Raw genomic sequence first — 25,201 nt, forward strand, 5'->3', positions numbered from 1 at the left:
CGAGCCTAATTAGAATAGCGCCATAAAAAATTGATGGATGGATGGAAGTTTTCATTAGTAAGCAGTAGGAATTGAAATAAGTTAACATTGAGCGATAAAAGATGAATAAATAAATACTTTAGTGAAAATCTGACATGTAATTCGTAAATAAATGCTGGATGTAAATGACGCAATAATAACCTAGTAATAATAATGATCAACACATGACGTACATTGCTTAATATTGTTAGCATTGGTTCAAGGTCGTGAATGCAGTTTACCATAATTTAAAAAATAATTACTTTGCAATATCAACAATGTTACTGACATTTTGTATAAATAAACGGAAAAGAACATACATTTCGACCTCATTACGCTAGTACTGCTCACATATCAATATTTTGGATTGATTCGCCCACCTCCACTGAGTGATGACTCTCATAAAGGTAAAAATCATCATAATCTTGGATTAATGCGTGTATTCGAGTTGCTTGTGTGTACGTGTGCGTGTGAGTGCGTGCGTGTGTGTGTGTCTGTGTGTGTGTGTGTGTGTGTGTGTAAAGGAGGAGGAGCCGTGTTCCTGTGTGGTGATAACAGGCTGCTGTTGGCCGCTTTGCCTAGGCTAGGTCATCTTCCTTTCCCCGCCGATATCGACCGGACGTAAAGCGGATTTCTTCCTCGGCAATGGAAGTTCCCTAACGGGCGAAGCTTCTTCCCCCCCATGCTGTCCTCGGGAGTCCCGCCGGTCTTTACTCGAGTTGACCCACAACCGAGCTGGCTTCTTGGGAATCATGAAAACGTGCTTGTGGGAGCCGGTCCTCCTCGGCTTGTTCCTGGCTCTACCGGGGCCCCTCAGGGCTGGGACCCCCATAAACAGCAGCCCGGTAGCGGGGACGACGGCCGTTTCCCCAACGGACAGCTCCAGTGGCGTGAACACGGAGTACAAGTTAACTTTCACGTTTCCCTCCAGGGAGAGTTCCCCGCCATCGCAGAGGGACCTGCTACTCACACACACTGCGGGTAAGATGCCTTCCTCTGCGGCCTACGTGACAAGTGCTTTGTCCCCCCACTGTGCGCTATGACCATAGCAGCCTACTTTCTGGCTTATGTCAAGTGAAATGTCTTACTAATAATCCACCTGGATATATTTAAAGTAGTTAGATCACGTCCATTACGTATATTGTTCAATGTATCCCACAGGGTTTCTTCCAGCTGCTCATGATGCACTATATATATACCATAAAAGCTGTTCAACACAACAATTAGGTTGTAATAATAATGTCAGCTCAAATGTTAATGATATTGAGTCCATGACATACCGTAAAAGCAAAACCTGATATTTCCAACAAAAATTGAGCAGAAAATAATCTATCAATCCGCATTTCATGCCCCCCCAAAAAACCTTTCTCAGCTATAACCTTACATCAGGGGTGACCAAAGTTAAATTTATTTGCACCCTGTGGCTCACAGACTCACACAAACACACACAACTCCAGCAAAATGGGAAAACTCAGCAAAAGTCCCAATGTGAAGAGAAAAGCTGAACGGTTGACACTAATGACTAATTAAAACACAAAGGCTTGCCTTTCAATCCAATCCACTTTATTTCTGTAGCACATTTTAAAAACAGTTTCCAATGTGTTGCACCAAAATTTTACAAATATATATGGTCTATAATAATAAATAATCCATGAAATCAATTTAAAAAATAAGTAATGGTAACTACAAGTTTGAATAAAAAAAAAGTAAATCACACAATACAGATTATATTTAAAATAACAATAGATAAATAAAAAATGAAGAACAAAATAAAAACACAAAAATAAGTGCAAACAAATTATATATATATATATATATATATATATATATATATATATATATATATATATATATATATTATACTGTGTATATATATATATATATATATATACACACAAGATATCAAAGTGTCCCAATGCATCCTTGGATTTTTCAGTCCTCAGTAGAAAAAGTTGAATAACTTTTTTTTTTACATTATAGCTCTAATATTCATTTGTGACATCCTAATGATTAAGTTATTATTGTCTAGTCTGTAGATGCATGACACACAGTGAAATATAATCAATTTGATGATTATAGCTTACAGCTAATAAAAACCCCAAAGTCAGTATCCCATAAAATACGCAAAATTGCCAAAAAGCTCAGTATAATAAATGACTGGTTCACATTTTAATTTTGGTCATAATGTTGGTCTCTTAGTCGGAATTGAACTCCTGAAATTATATAACTTTTGCATAATAATTTACTTTACTGAGACACACCTGTAATCGAGTAAACATAGATGTACTGTATATAGACAAACATATGTGACAAAGAAAGATGTACGTGGTATTTCAAGATTCAAGATTCAAGAGAGTTTTATTGTCATGTGCATAGTACAACAGCAGTTATACCATGCAATGAAAATCTTATTCTGTTCATTCTCCCAAGAAAAGAAAGAAAACAAATGAAAGAATAAGAACATAAGAAACATAAACACATAAACATATATACCAATAAATTAAGCAACAACAACAGAAGAGACATTAATACAAGTAAATAATACAAATAAATAAATAAATAAAGTGCTATGAGTGTGTGCGTGTGTTGCGTGCGGCGTGTGCGAGTGCTTCGTTGAGGAGCCTGATGGCCTGTGGGTAAAAGCTGTTTGCCAGCCTTGTGGTCCTGGACTTCAAACTCCTGTAGCGCCTGCCTGACGGTAGGAGTGTGAATAATGAGTGTTGTGGATGTGTGCTGTCCTTGATGAGGTTGTGTGTTCTGCGTAGGACTCTAGATGTATAAATGTCTTGCAGTGAGGGGAGGGCTGCCCCAACAATGTTCTGTGAGGTCTTGATCACCCGCTGGAGTGCCTTCCTATCACGTGTTGTACAGTTACCGTACCAAACAGTGATGGAGGCGGTAAGGACACTTTCGATAGTGCATCTGTAGAAGCAACTCAGGATTGTGGTGGACATGCCAAATTTCCTCAGTCTTCTCAGGAAGTACAGTCTCCTTTGGGACTTCTTCAGAATTTGTTGGGTGTTGTGAGACCAGGTGAGGTCCTCGCTGATGTGTGTGCCAAGGAACTTGAAGGTTTTCACCCTCTCCACCTCAGTCTCATCAATAAACAGGGGTCTATGCGGCTCCTTTTCCCTTGTTCTTGGGTCGATGATCATCTCTTTAGTCTTATCTGTATTGAGAAGGAGATTGTTATCACGACACCAAGCTATGAGGTCCGCCACCTCTCTTCTGTATGATGTTTCAACACCACCAGTGATCAGTCCGATGACTGTAGTGTCATCTGCAAATTTAATGATGCTGGTGTTGTTCTGGGAGGCCACGCAATCGTAGGTGAAGAGCGTGTAGAGGAGTGGACTCAGCACACACCCCTGTGGGGTCCCAGTGCTCACAATTCTTGAGCTGGATGTGCGGTTGTGGACTCTGACTGACTGGGGCCTGCCTGTGAGAAAGTTAAACACCCAGTTACATTTACTTGGCCTGATTTGATAAACACCCAGTTATTTGAAAACCTAGTGAAGGATTGTTCATGTGTAAGAATGCCCTCAACAGCTGTTTAAATGCTAACATTAGTGTCAGACATCAAGCTGCTCATCTATGCCATTTGGGAATGATTTTAAGATAGCACATTCAGTGTTTCCCACAGGACTCAAATTTATTTATGCCAATGTAATCATCTAATTTGCATAACTGGCCATGACGCATGTGCGTGTCATTTTAATGGATGCTGTGGTGCTGAGAGGAATAAAGTTGTGGTCGAGACAGTGAGTTAAAAAAAACATAAAAAGTAGGGATGTCACAAGATCTTGCAAGATTAAAACGTGACAAGATCTCGTTCAGAAAAAAACTGTCTTGTGGGCACTAGGCCTGGGACGATAATAAATTAATTAATCACACAATAAATGAAAATGAACTGGATAATTTTGCCGGCTTTAATATATTACCGGGTGCATGTATGTCTATTTTCCTTGTTGATCGCCTTCAAACAGGCAGGAAGAGAGATCACTCTGTGCATCGGTTTCAGCACCTTGGGGCTTTTGTTCCATTGAACAACGGTATGAACGGAGTGAGTCCTTGAACGGAGTGAGTCCTTTTGTCAGTCAAATAATCTCTTCGTCTCAGTGTGTGGAACTGGGGCGGGTAGCAGAAGAGTTTACCCTCGTGAGGAGCAATACATTGTCATATATTTTTTTCATTGTACTTTTCTTAAAATGAATGTTAAAATCTTGCCTCGTCCCGTTCTCAGAGATCCAATCCTGCGCATCACTCCGTCTTGTTCTCAGAGGCCCAATCTCGTGTATCGTCTCGTCTTGTGAACTGAGTGTCTCATGACGCCCCTGATGAAAAGCAAAACAAATATGTTCGGAACTGCAAATGAACTTGTTGTTTTATGTCACAAATAATACTGAGCTGCCCGTGCGTGCTTTTATGTCAGTCTTCATTACGAAAAAGTCAATATCTGTTTTGAAAAAGAGTATATAGAGGAGGTCTGAATACTCACAAAGTGCCTGTGAATATTCTCATTCATCCAGGTCATTGTATTCTCAGGGCATTCAATCGATCGCAACTGTACTGTTCAGGTTGTCTTAGAAGACTCACAAAGTGGCAACACTGATCCGTCTTGCTACATCTTATTCTCTGGCACACCAGGTGACGCTGAGTCTTTTAAAGAAGCAGAGTTACAGCGCATACCACTGCGTTCACAGACAGTCCCATTATTATGTGTTGATGAGCGTATCAATGTATGGGAAATACTTGTAGTGTTACATCTGTTTGTTGTTATTATCTCTGGATGTAGCAAAATCGTGCCAGTATTTCAATGTTTTTTGCATTTTGCAGTGTCCAAACAAGAAGTAATTCTAGTACTTTGTGTGATTAAAAACAGTTCTCTGCACATGAATGCACAACCAGATCCACAGTGACATTTTCTGCTTTGTGCTCACTCAGCTTTAGGAAGGAAGTGACAGATTGCCCCAGTGGAGATGCTCACCTCCATATTTAGGCCTCCAAGCCTTTGTTAGAGTAGATGAGCCCACCCGCCTGCCAGTTGTTCTCCACCCCAAAAACTTTGCCTCTCCTGCAAACAGCAGGATTCGGGTGACCGCCCTCTGGTGGCTGTTAGAATTAATAAAAGTGAACTGAAAGTACTTGATGAGGAAAATTTTAGGAAGCAGACAGTTCATAGATATTGTTGTTCATAGACATTGTTGAATGAGCCATTATCCTATGGAAATGGAAATGTTTTTTTTGGCTCGATTTCAGCACTCGTGCTGTGAAATATGAACATGCCTGGCTATGCACTGAAAATGCTGGTGTTGTTTTGTATTTCCTCAGATACTGAGCAGCCACAAACCCTCAGAGAATCATCCACCAAGTCACCGGAGACCATTCATGCGTCCACTGAGCCTTTCACCTCCTCTCATGTTGGTATCTCCTCTGAGGCCAGCAGCGGTAGCAGCAGAGACTGGAGGGATACCCTTCAAACTCAAAATCTTCCCAATGTGTCCCCGGGTGTCTCTCATAAAGTCATGTCACCCTGGATGGTGACAGAGGACCTGCCGCAGGACAGCCCGGACTCCAATCTGCGCATGGGCGACCCCATGTCCTCCCCGTCACAGACACAAGCGCTCACAGACAGCATCTTCACCTCCACCACCATCAGCCGGGCTGGGGAGAGGACACTATTGTCTGTCACCTCCTCCAGCAATAGCTCCTCATCAGCAGTCACAGAGGACTTCAGCTCCCATCAGCTCCCCTCCACTTGGAGTATTCCATCCACAGGGGTCACAGAGACTGAGGACTACACCCACAGTGCCCCATCCACCAGTAGTGAAGAAACTGGGAGCCGTTCTTTGACTCAGTCCTCATTTCCAGAACCGGAGAGCCTAGAGACACCAAGAACCTACACCCTTGTTGGACCTTTAAATGCCACCCAGCATCAACACATCCCAACATCCGAGGAGACTTCACAGTCAACACCCAGGATGTCCAGCACAGACCCAACTGATGAGTCTGTCTCATCCACGCTTCCTGGCGTCCCACCTGTGAGTGGACCCACGTCATACCAAGATTCCACTACCGAGCCCTCCACAGAATCTTTTACTGGAACCGTCAGCTTCAGCACTCAGAGCCATGAGGGCACAGAGGAGAGTTCATCTAAGGGCAAAGAGGAGGAAAGTGTGAACTTTGTTTTCACCACAGAGCCAACTCTGGTCAGCAGTACGACAAACCAGTATGACTCTCGGTTGGAAACAACTGAGGTGTACCTCACCACTATGACAGTCGCTGTAACTGACAGGTAACATCTCAATTTCACAGCAGATGCTTTGTATAATTGATGTGGCTTGCATTGCTCAACAGCAGCAGCAACATTAGGTCGGCTTACTTAATGGAATGAAGACCAATAAAAACTGTTTTCAGCAAAGGTTGAATCGAGGCAACTGGACTCTACTTGTCTATTCAAGACGTTACATGTTTTGTCTAAAAGGCTTCTTCAGTTCTAAAATTTTAGGTGTGGAGTTTTCCTTTTTATGTCCCTGCTGGGTGTGTGCCCTGGGGTGGTCACAATAAGGTTGTTGTTGTTTTTATTGTGGCCCCTGGGTGACTGGAGAACGATCGTCCTACATAACAATAGATTGTTCGCCTATCTGTATTCAGGACAACTTGTTTGTGGACACTCTTCCTACATAACAATAGGTTGTTAACCTATCCGATGAACAGAGAACACTTGTCATGGAATGAGATGGTCTTTGGGGGAGAGATGTCAGGCCATGGTTGTAAGCAGGTAATAGGTGATAGCGCAAACCTTGTTTACTTAATACCTTGTTTCGGGAGGGACTTTTTTTAACACTGATGGCTTCTTTCACACCTCTTTCAAACAAGCGGTCCTCCCTACCCAGAATTTAGACATCATTCTCAGGGTTTCCCCTAAGGTTTTTTGAAGCTGTGGTGGAGGGCTGCATGGGTGGGCGGACTGCCGATGCTCTGCTGCTGCTGCGTCTGCATTTTTTTTATTATGACAAATAGCAATTTTTTAAGACTTACTTATTTATTAACTTATTTAACGTTTTTCAACAACCAGCAGGACATGAACTGAGAAAATTGCAAAACTGTTAATTTAATGGCAAAGTTGCTGAGAGCACTTGAAGTGAAGGTCTGGAATGTCGAGCCTCCTTTTGTCACCTGACCTATTTAGTCCAATAGTACTATGTGACTGGTGCAAAAGTACAATATTTTGTACTATTTGACACAAACCTAAATTTAATTTGATGCCTGTTTTAGAGTAATACGAATACATGGGAAATTAATTGTTCAATAATATATCCATCCATGCATCCATTTTCTATACCGCTTCTTCCTCATTAGGGTCGCGGGGGCATGCTGGAGCCTATCCCAGCTGACTTCAGGCATTCAATAATATATTTACTTCAAAATAACAAATATTTTTGTTACAGAAATCTGTCCTGTATAAAGAGTATCACTCATGTGTTGCACAGGTGTATCCAACTTGCAGCACTATTAAAACTACTTTGACAAAAATAAAGTAGAGATCAGCTATTTGTGTTTTATGTGACTGCCAAAATTTAAGTGGGACTTTATTTCCAAAACAAGTGTAGTGGCCTTTCTTGTCCTGGCAGATTTGACAAAACCTCACTTAGGATACTCACCATTATGAAGAGCCTTCCTGACGTGTGTCTGCTCCTTCTGTTATCTCCTCTGCTCTGTCCTCGAGGTTTCTGATAACACTGTACGTGGCTGGTCTGAAGGATTTTCTCCAAACATAATATACTGATGCACCTCAAACCCACTAACACCGCCAGACAAAGGCTGGTTCACACCAAAGTCAAAATCCAGAGAAGCAAACTGAGCGATGTTGTTCATGCAGTGCAGTATACTGAGGCATGCAATGGCCTCTATATTGGAGAGATCAGCAACTCATTTTCTGCAAACTTAACATACCTATGCACCTATGCAGTTGATAGAATAGAACTCTTATATAGGATGTCATTAGTGTGCGTGAATATGAGTGTTCATGCATTTGTGTGTCTGCTCTTAACAGATCTGAGATGACAGAAGAGGCGACAGTTAGATCAACTGCGTTCACCACCATCCCTCTGCTGCTCGCCACCTCTTCTTCCACGCTCAGTCGCACCTCCAGCAGCTTTACTTCAGCGCCTCCCACTCAGGCCACTTTCTCTTCTACTACTACCCCCACTACCACTTCCCCCACCCTTGCCGAGCAGACTTCTGCTTCAGTCCCCCCTGCTCTCATCTCCCCCGCCAGCCAAGCCCCCACATCATCAACTGGGGTGATCCAGCCCACCAACTTCACCACCTCGCAGCATGAAACGAGCACGAGCGCTCTGGCCGTCACCACGGCCCAAAGCCGACACATCACTGCTCCTTACACCCACGGCAGCACGACGGGGAGCACAGCGGCTCTGCACACCACCCACAGGCAAACAGACAGGGTGACCACAGAGGGAGTGGTGGCAACATCTCCCACTCATGTTCAGCCCACAAAGGCAGCTCCACCAAGTGAGTAATGACCAAGTGATTTTTCATTAGAGGAAAAATTATCCTATCATATGGGAGTGCACAAGCAGCAAGCGTCACATGTTGACAAAATGTAGCACTTCGAGATACGTCTAGATACATTACTATGTGACACAAATGGTGTAATGTTACAACAAAACGTAATTATATGTGAAAAAAATGTAACTTAACTAATTTCATGAGTGAAGGTAAAGAAATCCTTTTCAAATTTTTTTCCCAAATTCCGTTTTTTCCATTTCATATTTTTAGAATTCCTTTTCCACTTATTTTACCAGCATAGAGTGTGTGCTATTTGGATACAATACATCATTGCCCATTTTGTCTAGTAATTAAAAAATGGACGTAGCTTGGCTAACTTTTCTAATGGGATGTCGGCCTCTGCACATATTGCTACAAAATCTTTAACAAACTGTAATGCCCGTGCTTGTGATTAAGGAAGATGGAGTCACAGATGTCATTCCAATCGCCTTAATAATGTAAAATATTTTTATGACACCCTTATTTTGTTGACAAAATTAGACAAGATATAGCAAACAAAGCTCTTATTTTGAAGGCCGGAAGTGTATTGTGTTTCTTGAGAATGGCAATTGACAGTTGATGTGTTGGGTTTTGCACTCAGAACCTGCACATCGTCAGCGAGCACTGTAAAATGGTTCTTAGATTAAAGCGGTAAAACACGACATGGTGAAAATATACTCATCCAGTATGAGTATTAGCTAACCCCGCTAGCTTCCATTCATGCTCCGGAACAGACGAATTTCCAAGGTTTTTTATCGCCGTTTCGACATGTTTAGTAGTGTTTGTGATGAGATTCCGCCATGATTGATCGGCCCGCCGAGGTAATAGTTTAACAGTAGATTCCGCTTTTATTGGCGATTCCGTCCGTGATTCCGTTAATGCGGCCCAAGGTAAATTAAATAGAAATGAATACAAATTGTGTTTTTTATTAATTATATGTTTTTTTTAATATATTTTATACATTATAAAATTATTCTTATTCAATTATTAGGTTTTTCTTGCAATCTTACGTCTTTGCTGTAATATTATGACTTTATTTTTTTTTCTATATATTTTTTTTCTTTTCCGCATGGCCCACAATATTATTAAGAGTTGTTTTTAATTTTGGAATTTTTTTTTTGTCAGCTCAGGTCACAATTTTATTTGGAAGATTTTCACATTTTGTGTTTACAACAATATTTTTTTGTGTGTGAATATAACTGTATTTTACCACCCGTACTATCTATCTAGCTATAATTTTACCTGCCAGATTAACCCTCATGAGCATAAATTTACGTAAAAACCAAACTTTTAACACTAATAATATCAAAAGAGTATTTGGATATACTGTAATTCTGCTGTTCTCCCTGAACCTCAGAAGACCCTTGTGTGTCCAACCCGTGTATGAATGGAGGGATGTGCGTCAGCTACGAGTACCGTCGGTTCAGGTGCGACTGTCAACAAGCCTGGACGGGCCCCACCTGCAACCAGGGTGAGCTTTTACACCTGTGGGTCTCAGTCTTTTTGGAGTCACGGACCCCGTTAAGACCCCATTTTCCATAAATATTCACATAAGCACAACAACTGCAGAGAACGATGACACACATTTAATTGGTAATGACGCTACAGCACGCCAAGAAACGCCTGCGCCGCTGTGGGCGCTGTCATTAGTGGCTAGATGCATTTTTATATTTCTTTCAGTGGGAAACTGGCTGTATAGCAAATACAGTATAATTTTTTTATTTGAAACTTACGAAATACACTGACATCTGTCATCCAATCATAGACACATATGATCATTTAATAGCATTTAATAACTGGTCCGCCCATCCCACTATTTGAGAAGCACTGTCTTAGGCACATTTCTAAAGTAACTGCGGGAATAGAAAAAGTCTACAATTGCATGTTAGGGACTGAGTACAGTGGTCCCTCTTCACTTTGCTGTTCAAATTTTGAGGCTTCATTTTTATTCAAAACATGCATATTTAAGCTATTGTTATATTTTTCTTGCAGAAATTGAGCATTTTGAAGCATAACAATGACTTAATGCACTAAAATACAAATATGAGGCATTCAAATACGTTGATGCAGTATTTTACACTGGTCACTAGGTGTCAGTAATGTGACTGTAATGTTCGGTGAGACACACAAGCACCAGACTTGATTGCCGGAACGACAGGCTACTTTTTCAGCCTAACCCACGGCAAGATGAAACTCAACTCTAAACCTTTGACATCACTTCCTGTTTTCCAGTCACTCTTCTCCCCAAGGGAGCACATTTATAGCAACACACGGGTGTTATTTCTGTCTTAAATGACTTCTTTTCTGTTATTATGTCTACTATATAGGATAATAGGAAAGTAACGGTGACAATAGGGTCGTTTTCACAGGCTTGTACAAGAAATGGATGAATTACCGTTTGAATACCTTTCTCTCGGCCTTTTCTTCCTGTCCTTATCCATCAAGTTCCAACACGGCAGACAGGCGATTCTGGTGCACATTTTTCAAAATAAAGCGTAGTGAAACATTTTTATGATATTTGATATTTTATTTCAAAGTAATTGTGGTCAACATGTAAATAATAGGTTATACATGTGTGTATATAGCACAGGGTTGCTCACACTTTTTCAGCCTGTGGGTGACATTTAATATGACCATGTCCCAAAGATCTACCTCCCACCATAAACATAGAGAATATATAGATATATGTATTTATTTTATTTATAAATATTAGTATTTATGTACATTGTACATGTATATCAGCGTTGCAGACAATCAAAATGATCTACCTCTTACTATAAAACCTACAGCATATATAAAATCTAACCGGTAAGCTTTGCAACTACTATACTAAATAGTAATGATTAGTATTAGTATTTTCAAAGTTTACAGGTCATCAAAATAGGTGATGTCATTCAATAATTCACAATTCAAATCAATATGGCAATAAAGATAATTACACTTAATTTCTCAATAGTTGTGTACATAAACCAAGTAATATGTCAGTGAAAACAGCTACACGTATACTTCATGTATTACATACATTTAGCATTTGCTTGAAAACATTACAGATATTGAATACGAGAAATTCAAATAATTATGCAAAAGACAATGCAGCTGAAGTCAAGGGAACATATTAAAAATCTGTCAGCAACAGGCACATTTTCCAATTCATCATGAATTAGTAGTTTGACAAACGAACTTAGAGAAAATATACATTTCTATAGTGGAGTTCATCATTTGAAGCGCAGCCATGAATTGACTTTTTTTCTAGATAACTAGGCATCTTACTGCTGAGTTAGTTTATCCATAATTGGAATAATAAAGAAGAAAGTTACATTATCTGTGCGTGGCTGCCAACATCTGTTCTCCATTTTTTTTGCCGCCGAAGCACAAGAGCAAATCAGGAGAGGGCTTAATGCCAGCTGACTGATGTCATATGACATCTACAAAGTGATGGTTGTGATGTGAGTGACATTCAACCCGCACTTCCTTCGCGATCACCATAATGGGCACCCCTGGTATAGCATATACAGTGTACTTTCAGTCATACACTGTATTACTTAACATTGTTTTCACGTTAAAAAAAACATTTCCAAGGTGTGGCGGCTTTTATTTTACTGCGGCGCTGCGCCACATTCCATTACATGTAGCGGAAACCATGTATAGGGGTGTTCATGTGTACTGTACAGTGTTCTAATAATGATAAAAAAACATATGTCGGTCATTTTCTATGATCTTAACTATGAAAATATTCCATTTATGAATAAGGAATCCTACTTCACGGAAGTTCACTCATGGCGGTCTGGTCTGGAACCAGTTAACTGTGATAAATGAGGGATTACTGGATATGTTTTTGTAAGTATTATATGGTAAAAACTTAATTGTCTTGTGCGTGCAGACATGGATGAGTGTGAGAAGGACCCCTGCCCACTGGGCTCCAGATGTGTGAACACCAGGGGTTCCTTCAGCTGTGAATGTCCGCTCGGCTTCGACCTGGAGGATGGACGTACGTGCACCAGAGGTAATGGTCGTCAACTCTCTTTTTTAACAGATCTTTTTGTCACAGATGGCGATTTTTTTTTTAGTGTGTATCTCATATCCCTGCACAGCAAAAACATTTCTGGGAACATTCAGCCTTAACAGAGTGACACATGACACCAATGTCTTCAAGAGCGCCACCATGCATGAGCTCCAGAGAGAGATTATTCAGCTGGTGAGAAACGCACTCACTTTGTAGCTCCACTATTATAGACGCCTTGCCCCAATTATGATATTATGTTGTCACTGTGTCTTTCTTTCGTCGCCTCAGCTCAATGCCTCCTTGTCCATCCTCAGAGGCTACAGCCGTTCCACTCTCAGTAAGAAGTAAGTTTGTGACTTACTCTTAAAGCCACCAAGCAGTGCATTACTTCAGCTCGCTTGATCAAGGGACAGCTGTGTTTCTAAGGCCAACCTTTAGATGTGGCCTCAAGGAAAGGGTGCCAAAAAGCAGTATGATGTGGATGGGCTAGTTGGATATCCTGTGGAAAATGCAAACCAAAAACATACTATGCTGAACTGAACCAACATGTACTGCTTGGTGGGGAAATTACACACATAAATATAAATGCATCACTTTTGGTTTTGCTCCTATTTTTCAAGATCTAAATCAGCATGATTATTGCACAGGTGCTCCTCAAGTTGGCTACAATAAAAGGCCTCTCCAAAATGTGCAGGTTAACTGTATTGCGGATGGAGTGTCCCATGGTGGGCGGCGGGGTTAAGGTATGGGTTGGCGCATGTTACGGACAGCGAACAGGTGCATTTTCATTGATGGCATGATGACAAGGTTGTGCCAGTCATCCACGACCGTCACCTCATGCTGCGGCATGATAAGGAGCTGTACACAATTTCTGGAAGCTGGAAACATCCCAGTTACAATACAGTTAAACTGCACATTTGGGGTGGCCTTTTATTGTGGCCACCCTAAAAACAAAAGTATTGGCACTTGTATTTTTGTTGAGTGTATTTTAAAGGATGCAAACTCTTAAAGTAATTTCCTCATGTCAAGATTTCCCTAACCTCTGATCAAATAATGCAACAAGAAAAAAAGTACGCCGACACATGTCGATATCACACCCTACAGGGAAGAGGACGGTGTCCGTATCTCCGCCGTCAACATGTTTTCCATATCCACTGACGTGACCAGCGCCGAGGTCTACAACAGCATTCAGATGTCTCTAAAAAACTGCAGCTCCTCGCAGTCCCACTGCCGTGTGGTCCTGCACCACCGGCTCATGTACCACGGTAGGAACATCACACGTGAACCTCTGTTCATCGTCAGCCGGTTTATACATACAACTCTTATACATAAGAGTTACATACAACTGAACCTGCCCCAAGCACAAGATCATCTAGACCAGCGGAGTTGCGGCCCGCAGCTGTTTTTTTTTATTGGCCCGCGGCACATTCTAAAAATATAATTTAACAGATGTAATTTTCCGGCAGAGAAAATAGATGAATGGATGGAATGTCGTAATATTATGAGCAAAAATAACATCATTTTAGTAGTACAATGTTGAAATAGTAAAGAAAAAATGTTCTGTTAAAGGTCGTAATATTATGAGAAACCAAACAAAACAAAATAAAGTTGTAATTTTTGGAAAATTTGTTTGGGGAAAACGTTATGCTATTATGGGAATAAAGTCAAAATATTATGGAAATAAAGTCATAATTACCATAAGTAGTAGATGGAAACTACTGGTTGGAAAATAAAAACAAAAAACAGCAGGAATGGGAAAAAGCCACAATTTTACAAGAATTAACTTGTAATATTATGAAGAAAACTAATGTCATTTTAGTAGCATAGAGTTGAAATAGTAAAGAATAATTTTTTCCAATTCGTAATATTATGAGAAGGAAACAACACAAAATTTAAAAAAATTGTTTTTTGGAAAATTAGGTTGTGGGAAAAGAAATATAATATTATGAGAATAAAGTCCTCATATTAAGAAAAGAAAATGCCCAAAGATTATTTAAGAAAAAAGTTTAAATACTTGGGGGAAAAAAAGGAGCAAAGACTGAAGTTCATGCTATTCATTTTTTTTCACCTATATGACAAAGCTGAGATTCATTTTTCTTTTTGAAATATATATGACGTCTTAGCAAACTAGCAAAACACTTTAGCCACCACTGGCTAAAGTGGTTCCAATTTTCAAAAATGGAGTAAAACATCAATTTACAAATTGCCAACCACTTTCCTTATCACCTAAATTTTCTAAAATTATTGAGAAGCTATTTAATAACAGGTTGAACAAATGTATTAATAACAACAAATTATTAGCAGGTAGTCAATACGGATACAGAGCTAACATTTCAACTTCTATGGCACTGATCGAAATCATGGAGGAAATTACTACTGCTATAGACCACAGAAAGTGTGCAGCTGCAGTGTTCATGGATCTTACAAAAGCCTTTGATACAATTAATCACAATATTTTAACAACAAAATTAGAAAGGTACTAAATCAGAGGAATAGTCTTGAATTGGGTTAAAAGCTACCTAGCAAACAGGAAGCAATTTGTAAAACTAGGAGAATATGTATCTGGGAGTTTAAATACTACGTGTGGAGTTCCCCAGGGGTCAATATTGGGACCAAAACTGTTCAATTTGTACATCAATGACATTTGTCAAGTGACAAAGGATTTAAAGTTGGTATTATTTGCGGATGATACCACTGCCTTTTGTTCTGGTCAAAGGTCAAGGATGAAATGGTCATAAAAGTCATGGTTTGACAGAAACAGATTATCCTTGAACCTAAGTACAACTAAAATAATGCTATTTGGAAATAGCAGAAAGGATACATATGATCAAATACAAATAAACAGAGTGAAAGTGAAAGAAAATAAATTCCTGGAGATCATAATAGACGAAAAAAATGAGTTGGAAATCTCATATTAAATATATACAACAAAAGGTGGAGAGAAATACTTCAATATTGAATAAAGCAAAATATGTTCTTGATCAAAAATCACTCCACACTCTTTACTGTTCCTTGGTATTACCATATCTAACTTATTGTGTGGAGATATGGGGCAATAATTATAAAAGTAATCTTTACTCACTCAATGTACGGCAAAAAAGATCAGTGAGGATAATTCATAATGCCGATTATAGAGAAGATACAAACCCTTTATTTTTGTAAATCACAGATATTAAAATTTGCTGATTTAGTACATTTTCAAACAGCTAGAATAATGCATAAAGTTGCCAATGATTTGTTACCCAAAAACCTCATACAATATTTCTCTATCAGAGAGGAGAAATATGATCTTAGAGGAAAATTAAACTTAAAACATTTATATGCGAGAACTACGCTGAAAACCCACAGCATTTCAGTATGGGGCATTAAATTATGGAGCGGATTGAGTAAAGAACTCAAACGATGTACCGAGATGAGCAAATCCAAAAAAACAATACAAGCAGTTGATGTTTGCTAAATACAAGGCAGAAGAGTCTTGATCATCACAATGATGTTCTGTCATGCTTGTTTTTTATTGTTATTATTTATTTATAATTATGACACTGATTATTGTGTCAAAATATGACATGGAATGCAGGAAGTGAATAATATGTACTGTACAAGATGTAGAATGGATGGGGGGTAGGATTAAATAAGCTTTGCTTCTTCCTACTCCTTTTGGACATGGGGAACTGTGAAAGGATGATTCATGAGATGTATTCCATTGTAACCTTCATGTTCAAATAAACTGAACCAAACCAAACCAAACCAAACCAAACCAATACATGTGTTGCTTTACAAAATATCCAAGTGGCCCTTGCGACCTTTCATTCTTCACTATGTGGCCCTGTCTGGAAAAAGTGTGGACACCCCGACCAAGACTAGAAAGTATTTGATGTGATTGTACTTTACCACTAGAGGGCGCAAACGCATTATCCATATATCACCTACCTGTCCATCGAATTCAACAGTAGTGTGAATGTACACAAGTGCACAGTACATTAGCAAGATGAAACGCGGATGTTACGATGTTGTACCATATTATCATACATTGTGTTTTCAGTGGAGAGTCTTTGTTTGGCCCAGAGGATTCAGTGCGACAGCGAGCGTTCCACCTGCACGGATGTCAACGGCACCGCCCAATGCCAGTGTCTGCAAGGATATTACAAACATAACCCTGATGACCTGTCCTGCTTAGGTAAAAACCCTGTGAGACGTTACTCTTATGTAAAACGCCATCGTAGTCAGGCTAAAGTGTAGAAGGTGCCTTGCGTGATGCTGTGTTCTTTTCTCCAGAATGCGGGGATGGCTACAAGCTGGAAAATGGCACCTGTGTCCCGTAAGTTTACCATCAGTGTATTTGTTGTACTTAAAGCTGTCTTAAGGCCGCATTCTCACTGCAGCCTGTTTTTCCACTTCTTAGCTGCATGTTTGGTTTTGGAGGATTCAACTGCGGGAATTGTGAGTACTGGAGAAGTCTTTGTCTTTGAAATAAATAATGCATGTTGAAGAAAAAGTTTCATCATGTTTCTTTTTGTCTTCACAGTTTACAAGCTGATTGCTGTTGTCGTATCGCCTGCAGGGGGAGCCCTGCTCCTTATCCTCATCATTGCGCTAGTCGTCACCTGCTGCAAGTAAGATCCACCGTTATCAGTATCCTGTATGCCATATCTTTCAATCTACTTCAGCATTTTAAATGTATTTACTCTATAGAAGCACACTTTAAGGTTAAGCTTATCACTAGAGATGGTTATTGGCTTTCTTAGTGATATCTAATATACCGATATCCCTCAAACTGCTGTTGTCCAATGAACACATGTTGCTTCTTTTACTGTGATGCCATTGGATGCATTTCACAAATACACTCTTTGGACAAAATAAGACAATACTACCATATGCGACACAAGGTATAGAAAATACACATTTTTGCTGCAAATTTCAAATGCAAAAATGTTTGCAAATTCCATATTTGCAATCCAAAGGTGAAACTTGTAATAGCATAGTAATAATTCCAGACCGCTGACACACTGAGCTGGCAAGCTTGAGTGCAATTTGTTGAGGTCTCACCGATATCATATACGTGCGTCGATATCAGTGTAATCAATATTACCAATGTTGTCAATATTGGCAGAAAAAAACAGTACTACTATGTCCCGATAACTCATTTTATGCTGATATCGGTCGTCCGATATTATTGGACATCCCCGGTTATCACTGCTTCTGGCAAATTGTGGCATACAGTACTTTCCAGAAGTTGTTTGTCGTTGCTGTTTAAATGGCCCTGAGTAAAACGATAGTAGGAAAGATACCCCATCTGGGGAACCATTCTATTATTTTGGTTTCCTCATGTAGTTCCGTGAAACAGACTATAAAGTATTAGAAACGGTTTACTTTACTTCCGTTTAGTCGTTGTGTTCTCAAGTTTGGGTTGTTTTTTAGCCATATGGGGTTAGGACAGTGCTTCTCAAATGGTGGGGCCCGTCTGGGGGAGGGGTGGATGCGGTGAACTGTCAAGGGGGACATTCAGGGCAGAGAGGACTTTGAGTAGTCAGCATGCAATGTGACTCTTAAATACGCTTGTATGCGTCACTCTTCTCCATTTTGTTGTATTTTGCTGTTTTCAGTGTCAAGATCAGCCTGTACATCCAACCATTTTCAATGCCGCTTATCCTCACTGGGGCCGCAGGGGTATGCTGGGGCCTAGGCATCAGGCGGGGTCCACCCTGGACTTGTCACCAGCCAATGGCAGGGCACAAATAGACAAACAACCATTCACACTCACATTCATACAATTTAGAGTCTCTAATTAACCTAACATGCATGTTTTTGGAATGTGGGAGGAAACCGGAGTACCCGGAGAAAACCCCCACACACACGGGGAGAACATGCAAACTCCACACAGAGATGCCCAAGCGGAGATTGGCCAGTCAGTCTGTACAATACAGATAAATAAATAGATATTATCAGTTTTTCAATTGTATTTCAAATTGTGGGGGTGCAAAAACATTTCTGTCCCCCCAGTAGGGGCGTGGCAGGAAATAATTGAGAACCACTGGGTTAGAGGGTTAGAGGTTAGGGCAGGGGTGTCCAAAGTGTACCCTAGGGCACATTCTAAAAATATAATTTAAATGCCGTATATAATACTCAAATATATAGTTTAAATATGTAATATTTTTTATAATATAAGAAAAGCTACAGAAAAAATAGAAAAAATCGCAGTAATTTTACAAGAATAGTCTAAATATTAAAAAAAAAAGTTGTAATATAATGAGAAAACGTTTTTACGAGAATAAAGTTGTAATAATATGAGGAAATTTAACATAATTTTAGTCTCATAAAGTTTAAATATTAAAGAAATTTTTTTTTTTATAGTTGTAATATGAGAAACAAAACAGCGAAGGAAGTTGTAATTTTTGGAAAATTAGTTTGCATGAAAAGATATCATGTTATGAGAATAACGTCAAAATTCCGAGAAGAAAATTTACAAGAAGAAAGTTGATGTGGTTGCAAAATATAAAAAAAAAACAGCAGCAGAATGAAAAAAACAGCTGTAATTTTACAAAAATCAAGTCAAAATATTAAGAGAAAAAAGTCGTATTCTAACAAGAAAAAAAGTCACAATTTTACAAGAATAATCTTGCAATATTATGGGGAAAAATGCCATTTTAGTAGCATAAAGTTTAAATTATTAAAGGAAAAATATGTATTTTTTTTAAGTCAGTGTTATGAGAAAAAAAAACTAAATAAAGCTTTAATATTTGGGAAATTATGTTGGGGAAAAAATTGTAATATTATGTGAATAAAGTCCTAATATTACAAAGACAAAATTTACAAAGCTTAAAAAAACAACAGCAAAAATTAGGGGGGAAGCAAAGACCGAATTTCATACTAAATATGCACTACTAATATCTTTATCCCAAAGCTGAGATGCCGTTTTTTTCTTGAACTATGCATACCTTCTTAGTGTTGCTTTACAAAATATCAAAGTGGCCCCTGCGTCTGTTCATTTTTCAGTATGTGGCCCTTGCTGGAAAACCCCCTGGTTTAGGGTTGGAAAAACACAGACTGTTAATCTCATCTCTTGGTACCAAATTATCCTGTAAAACTGCATAGAGAAGTATGAATTGAATTATCCCCGCCAAACCCCCTTTAGGAGAGACAAGAACGACATCAACAAGATCATCTTCAAGAGTGGAGACCTTCAGATGTCTCCTTACGCAGACTTCCCCAAGAACAACCGCATCTCCATGGAGTGGGGCAGGGAGACCATTGAGATGCAAGAGAACGGCAGCACCAAGAACCTGCTGCAGATGACCGACATTTACTACTCTGTAAGAAGGCTACTCTTTTTGATTTTCGGTGAGCGAGTTGGAGCGCAGTGCGGCGGCACCTCGGCTTTCGTAGGATTCGTTTTTTGACGGGAATTATTGCCAAAAATGTGCCTCGGTTGTCGGCGTTCAAGCACATTGCGTAACTCCGGCTTTTATTTTTATTTATTTGTTTTTTTTAAGAGAGTACGGCTGCAAAATAACCCACCGTGAATCCAAAGAAAGTTGTAGCACACCGCTGTGATGTTATAGAGTCAGGACTTTAAAAAAGTAAGGTAAGACACGCTATTGAATTCAAGAAAGACGCTGCAACAAAAGTACGAAGGTGGCGTTCGTGTGGCCCTCCTTCCTCACAGCTCATCGATCTTTATCAACAGGAGTCTTCAATAAAGGTAAAGTCTGATGCTAAATGCTCATTTATCCCTTTCATTCGTCATTTATATGCATTTCACAATGTTTTCAACATCTAAAAACAGTCATTGTTCTGTATTAAAAGCGTTTTGTGTTTACATTGTTTCCTATGGGGAAAAATAGTTTTTGTACGATTCGGTTTGATACAGACCCTTTGGGACGGATTCATAACAAAAACCGAGGTACTACAGTATTTCTGTCCGTGGCAAGAGACTGCTTAACTTTGATTTAGAGCACAGGCGTCATTTTTAAGGCCAAAGGGCCAGATTCGACCCGGCATATAGTTTTGTGTATCTTTTTCAAACTTATTTTTAATGAGTTATTTGTTTATTATTCCATGCATCCATCCATTTTCTATACCGCTTATCCACTTTAGGGTCGCGGGGGCATGCTGGAGCCTATCCCAGCTGACTTCGGGCGACAGGCGGGGTACACCCTGGACTGGTCGCCAGCCAGTCAAAGCCCATTTAAAATGAATGATACCATAGTCACGGATACTCAGATTTGACGTCTGATATCAGTGTAAGTTTGTCGAAAATGATCATGCAGTAATCAAATGTGTAAGAACACGAGGCGATGATACATTCACAGTATATGGTTTCAAAGTTACAGGCAGGCAACCATAACTGCGATGTGGCCCACGGTTAAAAGCAAGTGTGACGCCCCTGATCTAGAGGGTCAAAATAAACAGAAACTCTGTTGTGTTTTCCTTTTTGCAGCCTGCGTTGCGGAACTCTGACCTGGAGAGAAACGGCTTGTACCCGTTCACAGGGCTGCCGGGCTCTCGCCACTCGTGCATCTACCCCGCCCAGTGGAACCCTTCCTTCATCAGTGACGATTCACGCAGAAGAGACTACTTTTAACCTTGAAAGATGCACTTGCACCCTCAGAAACAGGCAATCTCTGATACCGACACTCAGAGTCATTACAATACTTCATATTACTAAAGTACACCATTTTTCCAAGTAAAATGAAAGACACTATTCCTGTGCCTTTGCACGGATTAGGCTCCTTTCCTTCAATAGACTAGTAAATGCAAAACCTTTGGTATGCTGAGCTATGGATACACAGGATGCATGGCACTGCACTGATTTCATTAAGAGTATGAGGATAAAGCTTTGACCAAACATGCTGTTAATAAAACCACTACATTGAAGTTAACAGAAACTGAAGGTAGACTTTGGGATCTGATACCAGCCTTTATTTATTCACAGAATGTCCAAAATGTGGCATTTCATTCAGATACACTGAAAGATAAACCTGTGGCTTTAAGTGTGTATGCTTTGTGTGTGTGTGTGTATTATTATTTGTACACTAGAAGTATTATAGCTGCCATTGAGTGTTGGAATGTACAGATGTGGAGTTATTTTTTTAGAATATTATTTTTATGCTGCATATTTCCTCTCATTTCTGGCGTTTTAGTCAGATGTCTTTATTTAAATAAACACATATTGCACAGAAGCTGGTTTGCATTGTGGTGATGTCTATGGAAACGGGAGTAGCGCTTAATCGATGATTAATCGGTTACCCAGTTAATCGACAACTATTTTGGTATTCGATTATCTTTTGTTTGTATTTTAAAAATGTGAAAATCCTCCAATTTCAGCCTCTCAAATGTGAATATTAATTTCCTTCGTCCTCCATGAAAGTGGAATTTAGGCAAAACTGATGTGTTTTTTTTTCAGGGCTGATACCAATTTTTAATAGAGAAAATAGAGGCGACAACATTTTGAATTATTTTCATATGTGATATATAATGAATAGAGGTGTAGACGATGCACGAAACAAGATGAGATTTTAACATTAATTTTAAGAAACACAAATTGAAAGTATATACGACTGGACAAACTTTTTAAATTTATCAGAGTCACTAAACAATGCAGGTGCACTTTTACATTTTTATTGTCCCACAAACTGCACTAAACAATATTGTCAACATTTTTTGTGACCAAATGAACCACCGTTATGATAATATAATAACAGTAAGTAATAATTAAACATGTTCCGATCAGGGTTTTATGTTGCCGATTCCGATATTGATCATCCATGAGTGAGATTGGCCGATTTCTCAATTTAAGATGAGTGCTATTGGTCAGGGGCGCCGTTAGTCAATTCCAATGGCCCCCGGCAAAAAATTATTAAAAAGTAACCTTTGGGGTGGACTCTCAAGTTCAGTGTCCAGGTTGCCCGGGTGTCCAACTTTCATCACTTTTACAGCTGTCAACTATTTGTGTTTTATTTATGACTGGCAACATTTAAATTGTATGCTACTTTTATTTACCAAACACATCTCCACTATGTCCACAGTGTGGCCTTCGTCTTTATGCTATTTTGTGCTTATTTGTCGTTATAAAGGTAAAAGTGTGAATTGAACGGATATAATAACAAACGTAAGAGTTGAAATAAATATTCTTTGACCCTTTGCGAGCTTCAGCTTCAACATCTGTTTATGTTCATTAAACAATGACGCACAAATAGCGTTTTGAGGACAAGACACAGTGAGTATAATGACGACGAGAGAGCAAAATTGTTCGGTGACACTTGGAAAAAGTTAGTACGTACTCCATGAATGTGATATCGACTTCCCTGGGGGACAAAAACGAGCTTTGAACAAACCGCGTTGCTTTTTGGTTTTAAAAACAGAATGTCACTGGTAAAAAGTCAAATTTGGAGTCCGAAGACGAGAAGCTAAACGGATAATTCTAGCCAGCGAGCTAGTTAGCTGCCACCACTGGCAAAGATGCAAGAAAAGTCAAACGGCAATAGGTTTTACAAACACACTGGCATCGATTGGCGTAACCTCAGGTCATGCTGTCAAACTGAAACCATCGAGGTTTTTCAGACCAGTGCTGCAAAGTGCGTTCCTTGTCGGCCCGATACGGGTGTTGGCAAGGGCAGACATGCACATTCATGTCATGTTTGTGTTGTCATGACATGAATTGTCATGTTGCTTCCGCATGGGGATTTGTTTTTTGTGATTGGCTTTGAGACGCATTTATCAGCATATTGCAATCATATTTTTTACGGAAATCAGCCGATACTAATCGGTGGCCAATGGATTGGAACATCCCTAGTAATAATATATCATAATAATGCAATATTTCCTTTCATACGTCATCTTTCACTCAAATTGGTGTTTGTGACGTATTTTTCCATAGATGCTTGATATGGTGACCATATTGCTACATTTATACCTAATTTTTGATATGTTGAGAAACAAACCACTAACTGTTTGTGTTTGCTTCATATTGATTTGGTCCGTCTAGGGCCCAACCGATTACAAAAATAATTGTTAGTTGCAGCCTTGCAATGTATTACAGTACTTAATATGGATGATTTTAGCCTATGCTAGAATTGTTATTGTCGATTGTTGATGCTGCATCAAGTCTTTGTTTCCTTGTGGTCCAGATGGTGTCATCTGCAATATTTGTTGAGTTCCTTGATGTCTGAAATGTAAGTACTTTGGCTTAACTTGACGTAGATTTTGTAGTTGGATTTTTTTTTTCCCCGTTTCCCCCTGCTTGCTTAAGTGGAATGCTTTCTTGGTGATGGCACCATTGTGTTTTGTCAGATGGTCATTGACGTTTGTTGACGTTTGTTGACGTTGTAGACATGCATCTCTCCGCGTCAGCAATGCAACCTTGTTTTTTTTTTGTTGGTGAACTTTATGAGGATGTTGTTATTCCTGCCAGACATTGGAATGCGTGTATTGATGTTGTTAACATCCATAATCCACCCTGTTTGATTGCAGAAAGGTGGCCACCGGTTGCTCTTTTAAAACAACAACTTGTTCTCATCTTGTGTTATCCACTGCTCCGGCGTAAGACGTGTGTAATGCAGAGTCCATAATCAATCTTACACATCTGCTCTGCTCCGTGTGTGTGTGTGTGTGTGTGTGTGTGTGTGTGTGTGTGTGTGTGTGTGTGTGTATATATCATCTTATATTCAGCTCAATTCGCAAATGTTGAATGAAAGCAACTAGACACTACAGTACTTGTTTGTTGAAAATGTTCCACTTTCCATCCAAAAGGCTTCTTCAGTTCTAACATTTTAGGTGTGGAGTCCCCCTATTTATGTCCCTGGCTGGTGTGTCCCCTGGGGGTGGTCAGAATAGGGTTGTTCTTGCCCGGCGTGGCTGGTGAACGAAAGTCGTCACAACTCATTAATAGCGTGAACATGAGACAATGTTGGGGGAGAGATGTCAGGGCGTTGTAAGCAGCTGATAGGTGATGCCTAAACCTCCTCTGTTTCGGGAGGGCCTTTCTTGTGGTAGTTCTAGTATGAATGATTGTCTCATTCCACAGGAAGAGTGGCCACTATCCATTTGTTTGGCCAGCAGACAGGCGAATGAACTATCGTTATGCAGGATGGTCATTCCCCAGCTACCCCAGGCACATTTAAAAACAGGCCTATTGTGGTACATAAATTGGGAGACTCCACACTTAAAACTTTAGAACTGAAAAAGTCATTTGGACGAAAAGTGAAATGTTTTCAACAAACACAAAGCTGCCTTAATTCAACCGTTCCGCACTGAGAATCTACACAGAAAGGAAGATCTCACTGTGTCATCTGTCGTCCAGACAGCACTCACTCATCTCCATATGACCAAAGATTGTGTCACAAACAGGAAGGCTGGACACATGTTTTCCATATTCTGCTCAATTACCCCGAACATGTTGAGTGCATCATGAGGTAGCTCTATCTGTGGAGGCAACGCTCTATTGATATTCCTTCCTACATGGCAGCCTATTATGCACATGATGGTTCTCTATAATGGTACTGCTTTTCCTGCAGGGTCATCCATTAACACTGGTCCCCTGAGGTTGTCCATCACAAGGGGCGTGTGTCGGACACAGGCGCGCACACATTGAGGATCTTCTACACTTTTGGA

The 25,201-nt window shown here is 39.8% G+C and overlaps 1 protein-coding gene across 1 annotated transcript; it reads left to right on the top strand.

The window, feature by feature from the left end:
* Positions 1-752: 752 nt before the first annotated feature.
* On the top strand, positions 753-25,081 carry heg1 (heart development protein with EGF-like domains 1). The gene is made up of 14 exons (XM_054788242.1): positions 753-999; positions 5,350-6,313; positions 8,075-8,553; positions 9,947-10,060; positions 12,470-12,592; positions 12,681-12,784; positions 12,881-12,936; positions 13,697-13,857; positions 16,635-16,769; positions 16,868-16,910; positions 16,995-17,032; positions 17,118-17,205; positions 19,725-19,902; positions 21,030-25,081. Exons 1-14 carry the CDS (start codon positions 771-773, stop codon positions 21,171-21,173), a joined length of 2,856 nt encoding a protein of 951 aa, XP_054644217.1. The 5' UTR covers positions 753-770; the 3' UTR covers positions 21,174-25,081.
* The last annotated feature ends 120 nt before the right edge of the window (positions 25,082-25,201 follow it).

This window comes from Dunckerocampus dactyliophorus, chromosome 9, assembly GCF_027744805.1.
Source record: "Dunckerocampus dactyliophorus isolate RoL2022-P2 chromosome 9, RoL_Ddac_1.1, whole genome shotgun sequence".
NCBI lineage: Eukaryota > Metazoa > Chordata > Actinopteri > Syngnathiformes > Syngnathidae > Dunckerocampus > Dunckerocampus dactyliophorus.

Excerpts from the sequence above, each read along its gene's own strand:
- heg1 (XM_054788242.1), top strand. The coding sequence starts at position 771 with ATGAAAACGTGCTTGTGGGAGCCGGTCCTCCTCGGCTTGTTCCTGGCT. Across the intron at positions 12,593-12,680 it reads TGGACGTACGTGCACCAGAG|CAAAAACATTTCTGGGAACA; the intron begins GTAATGGTCGTC and ends ATCCCTGCACAG. Across the intron at positions 19,903-21,029 it reads TGACCGACATTTACTACTCT|CCTGCGTTGCGGAACTCTGA; the intron begins GTAAGAAGGCTA and ends TCCTTTTTGCAG.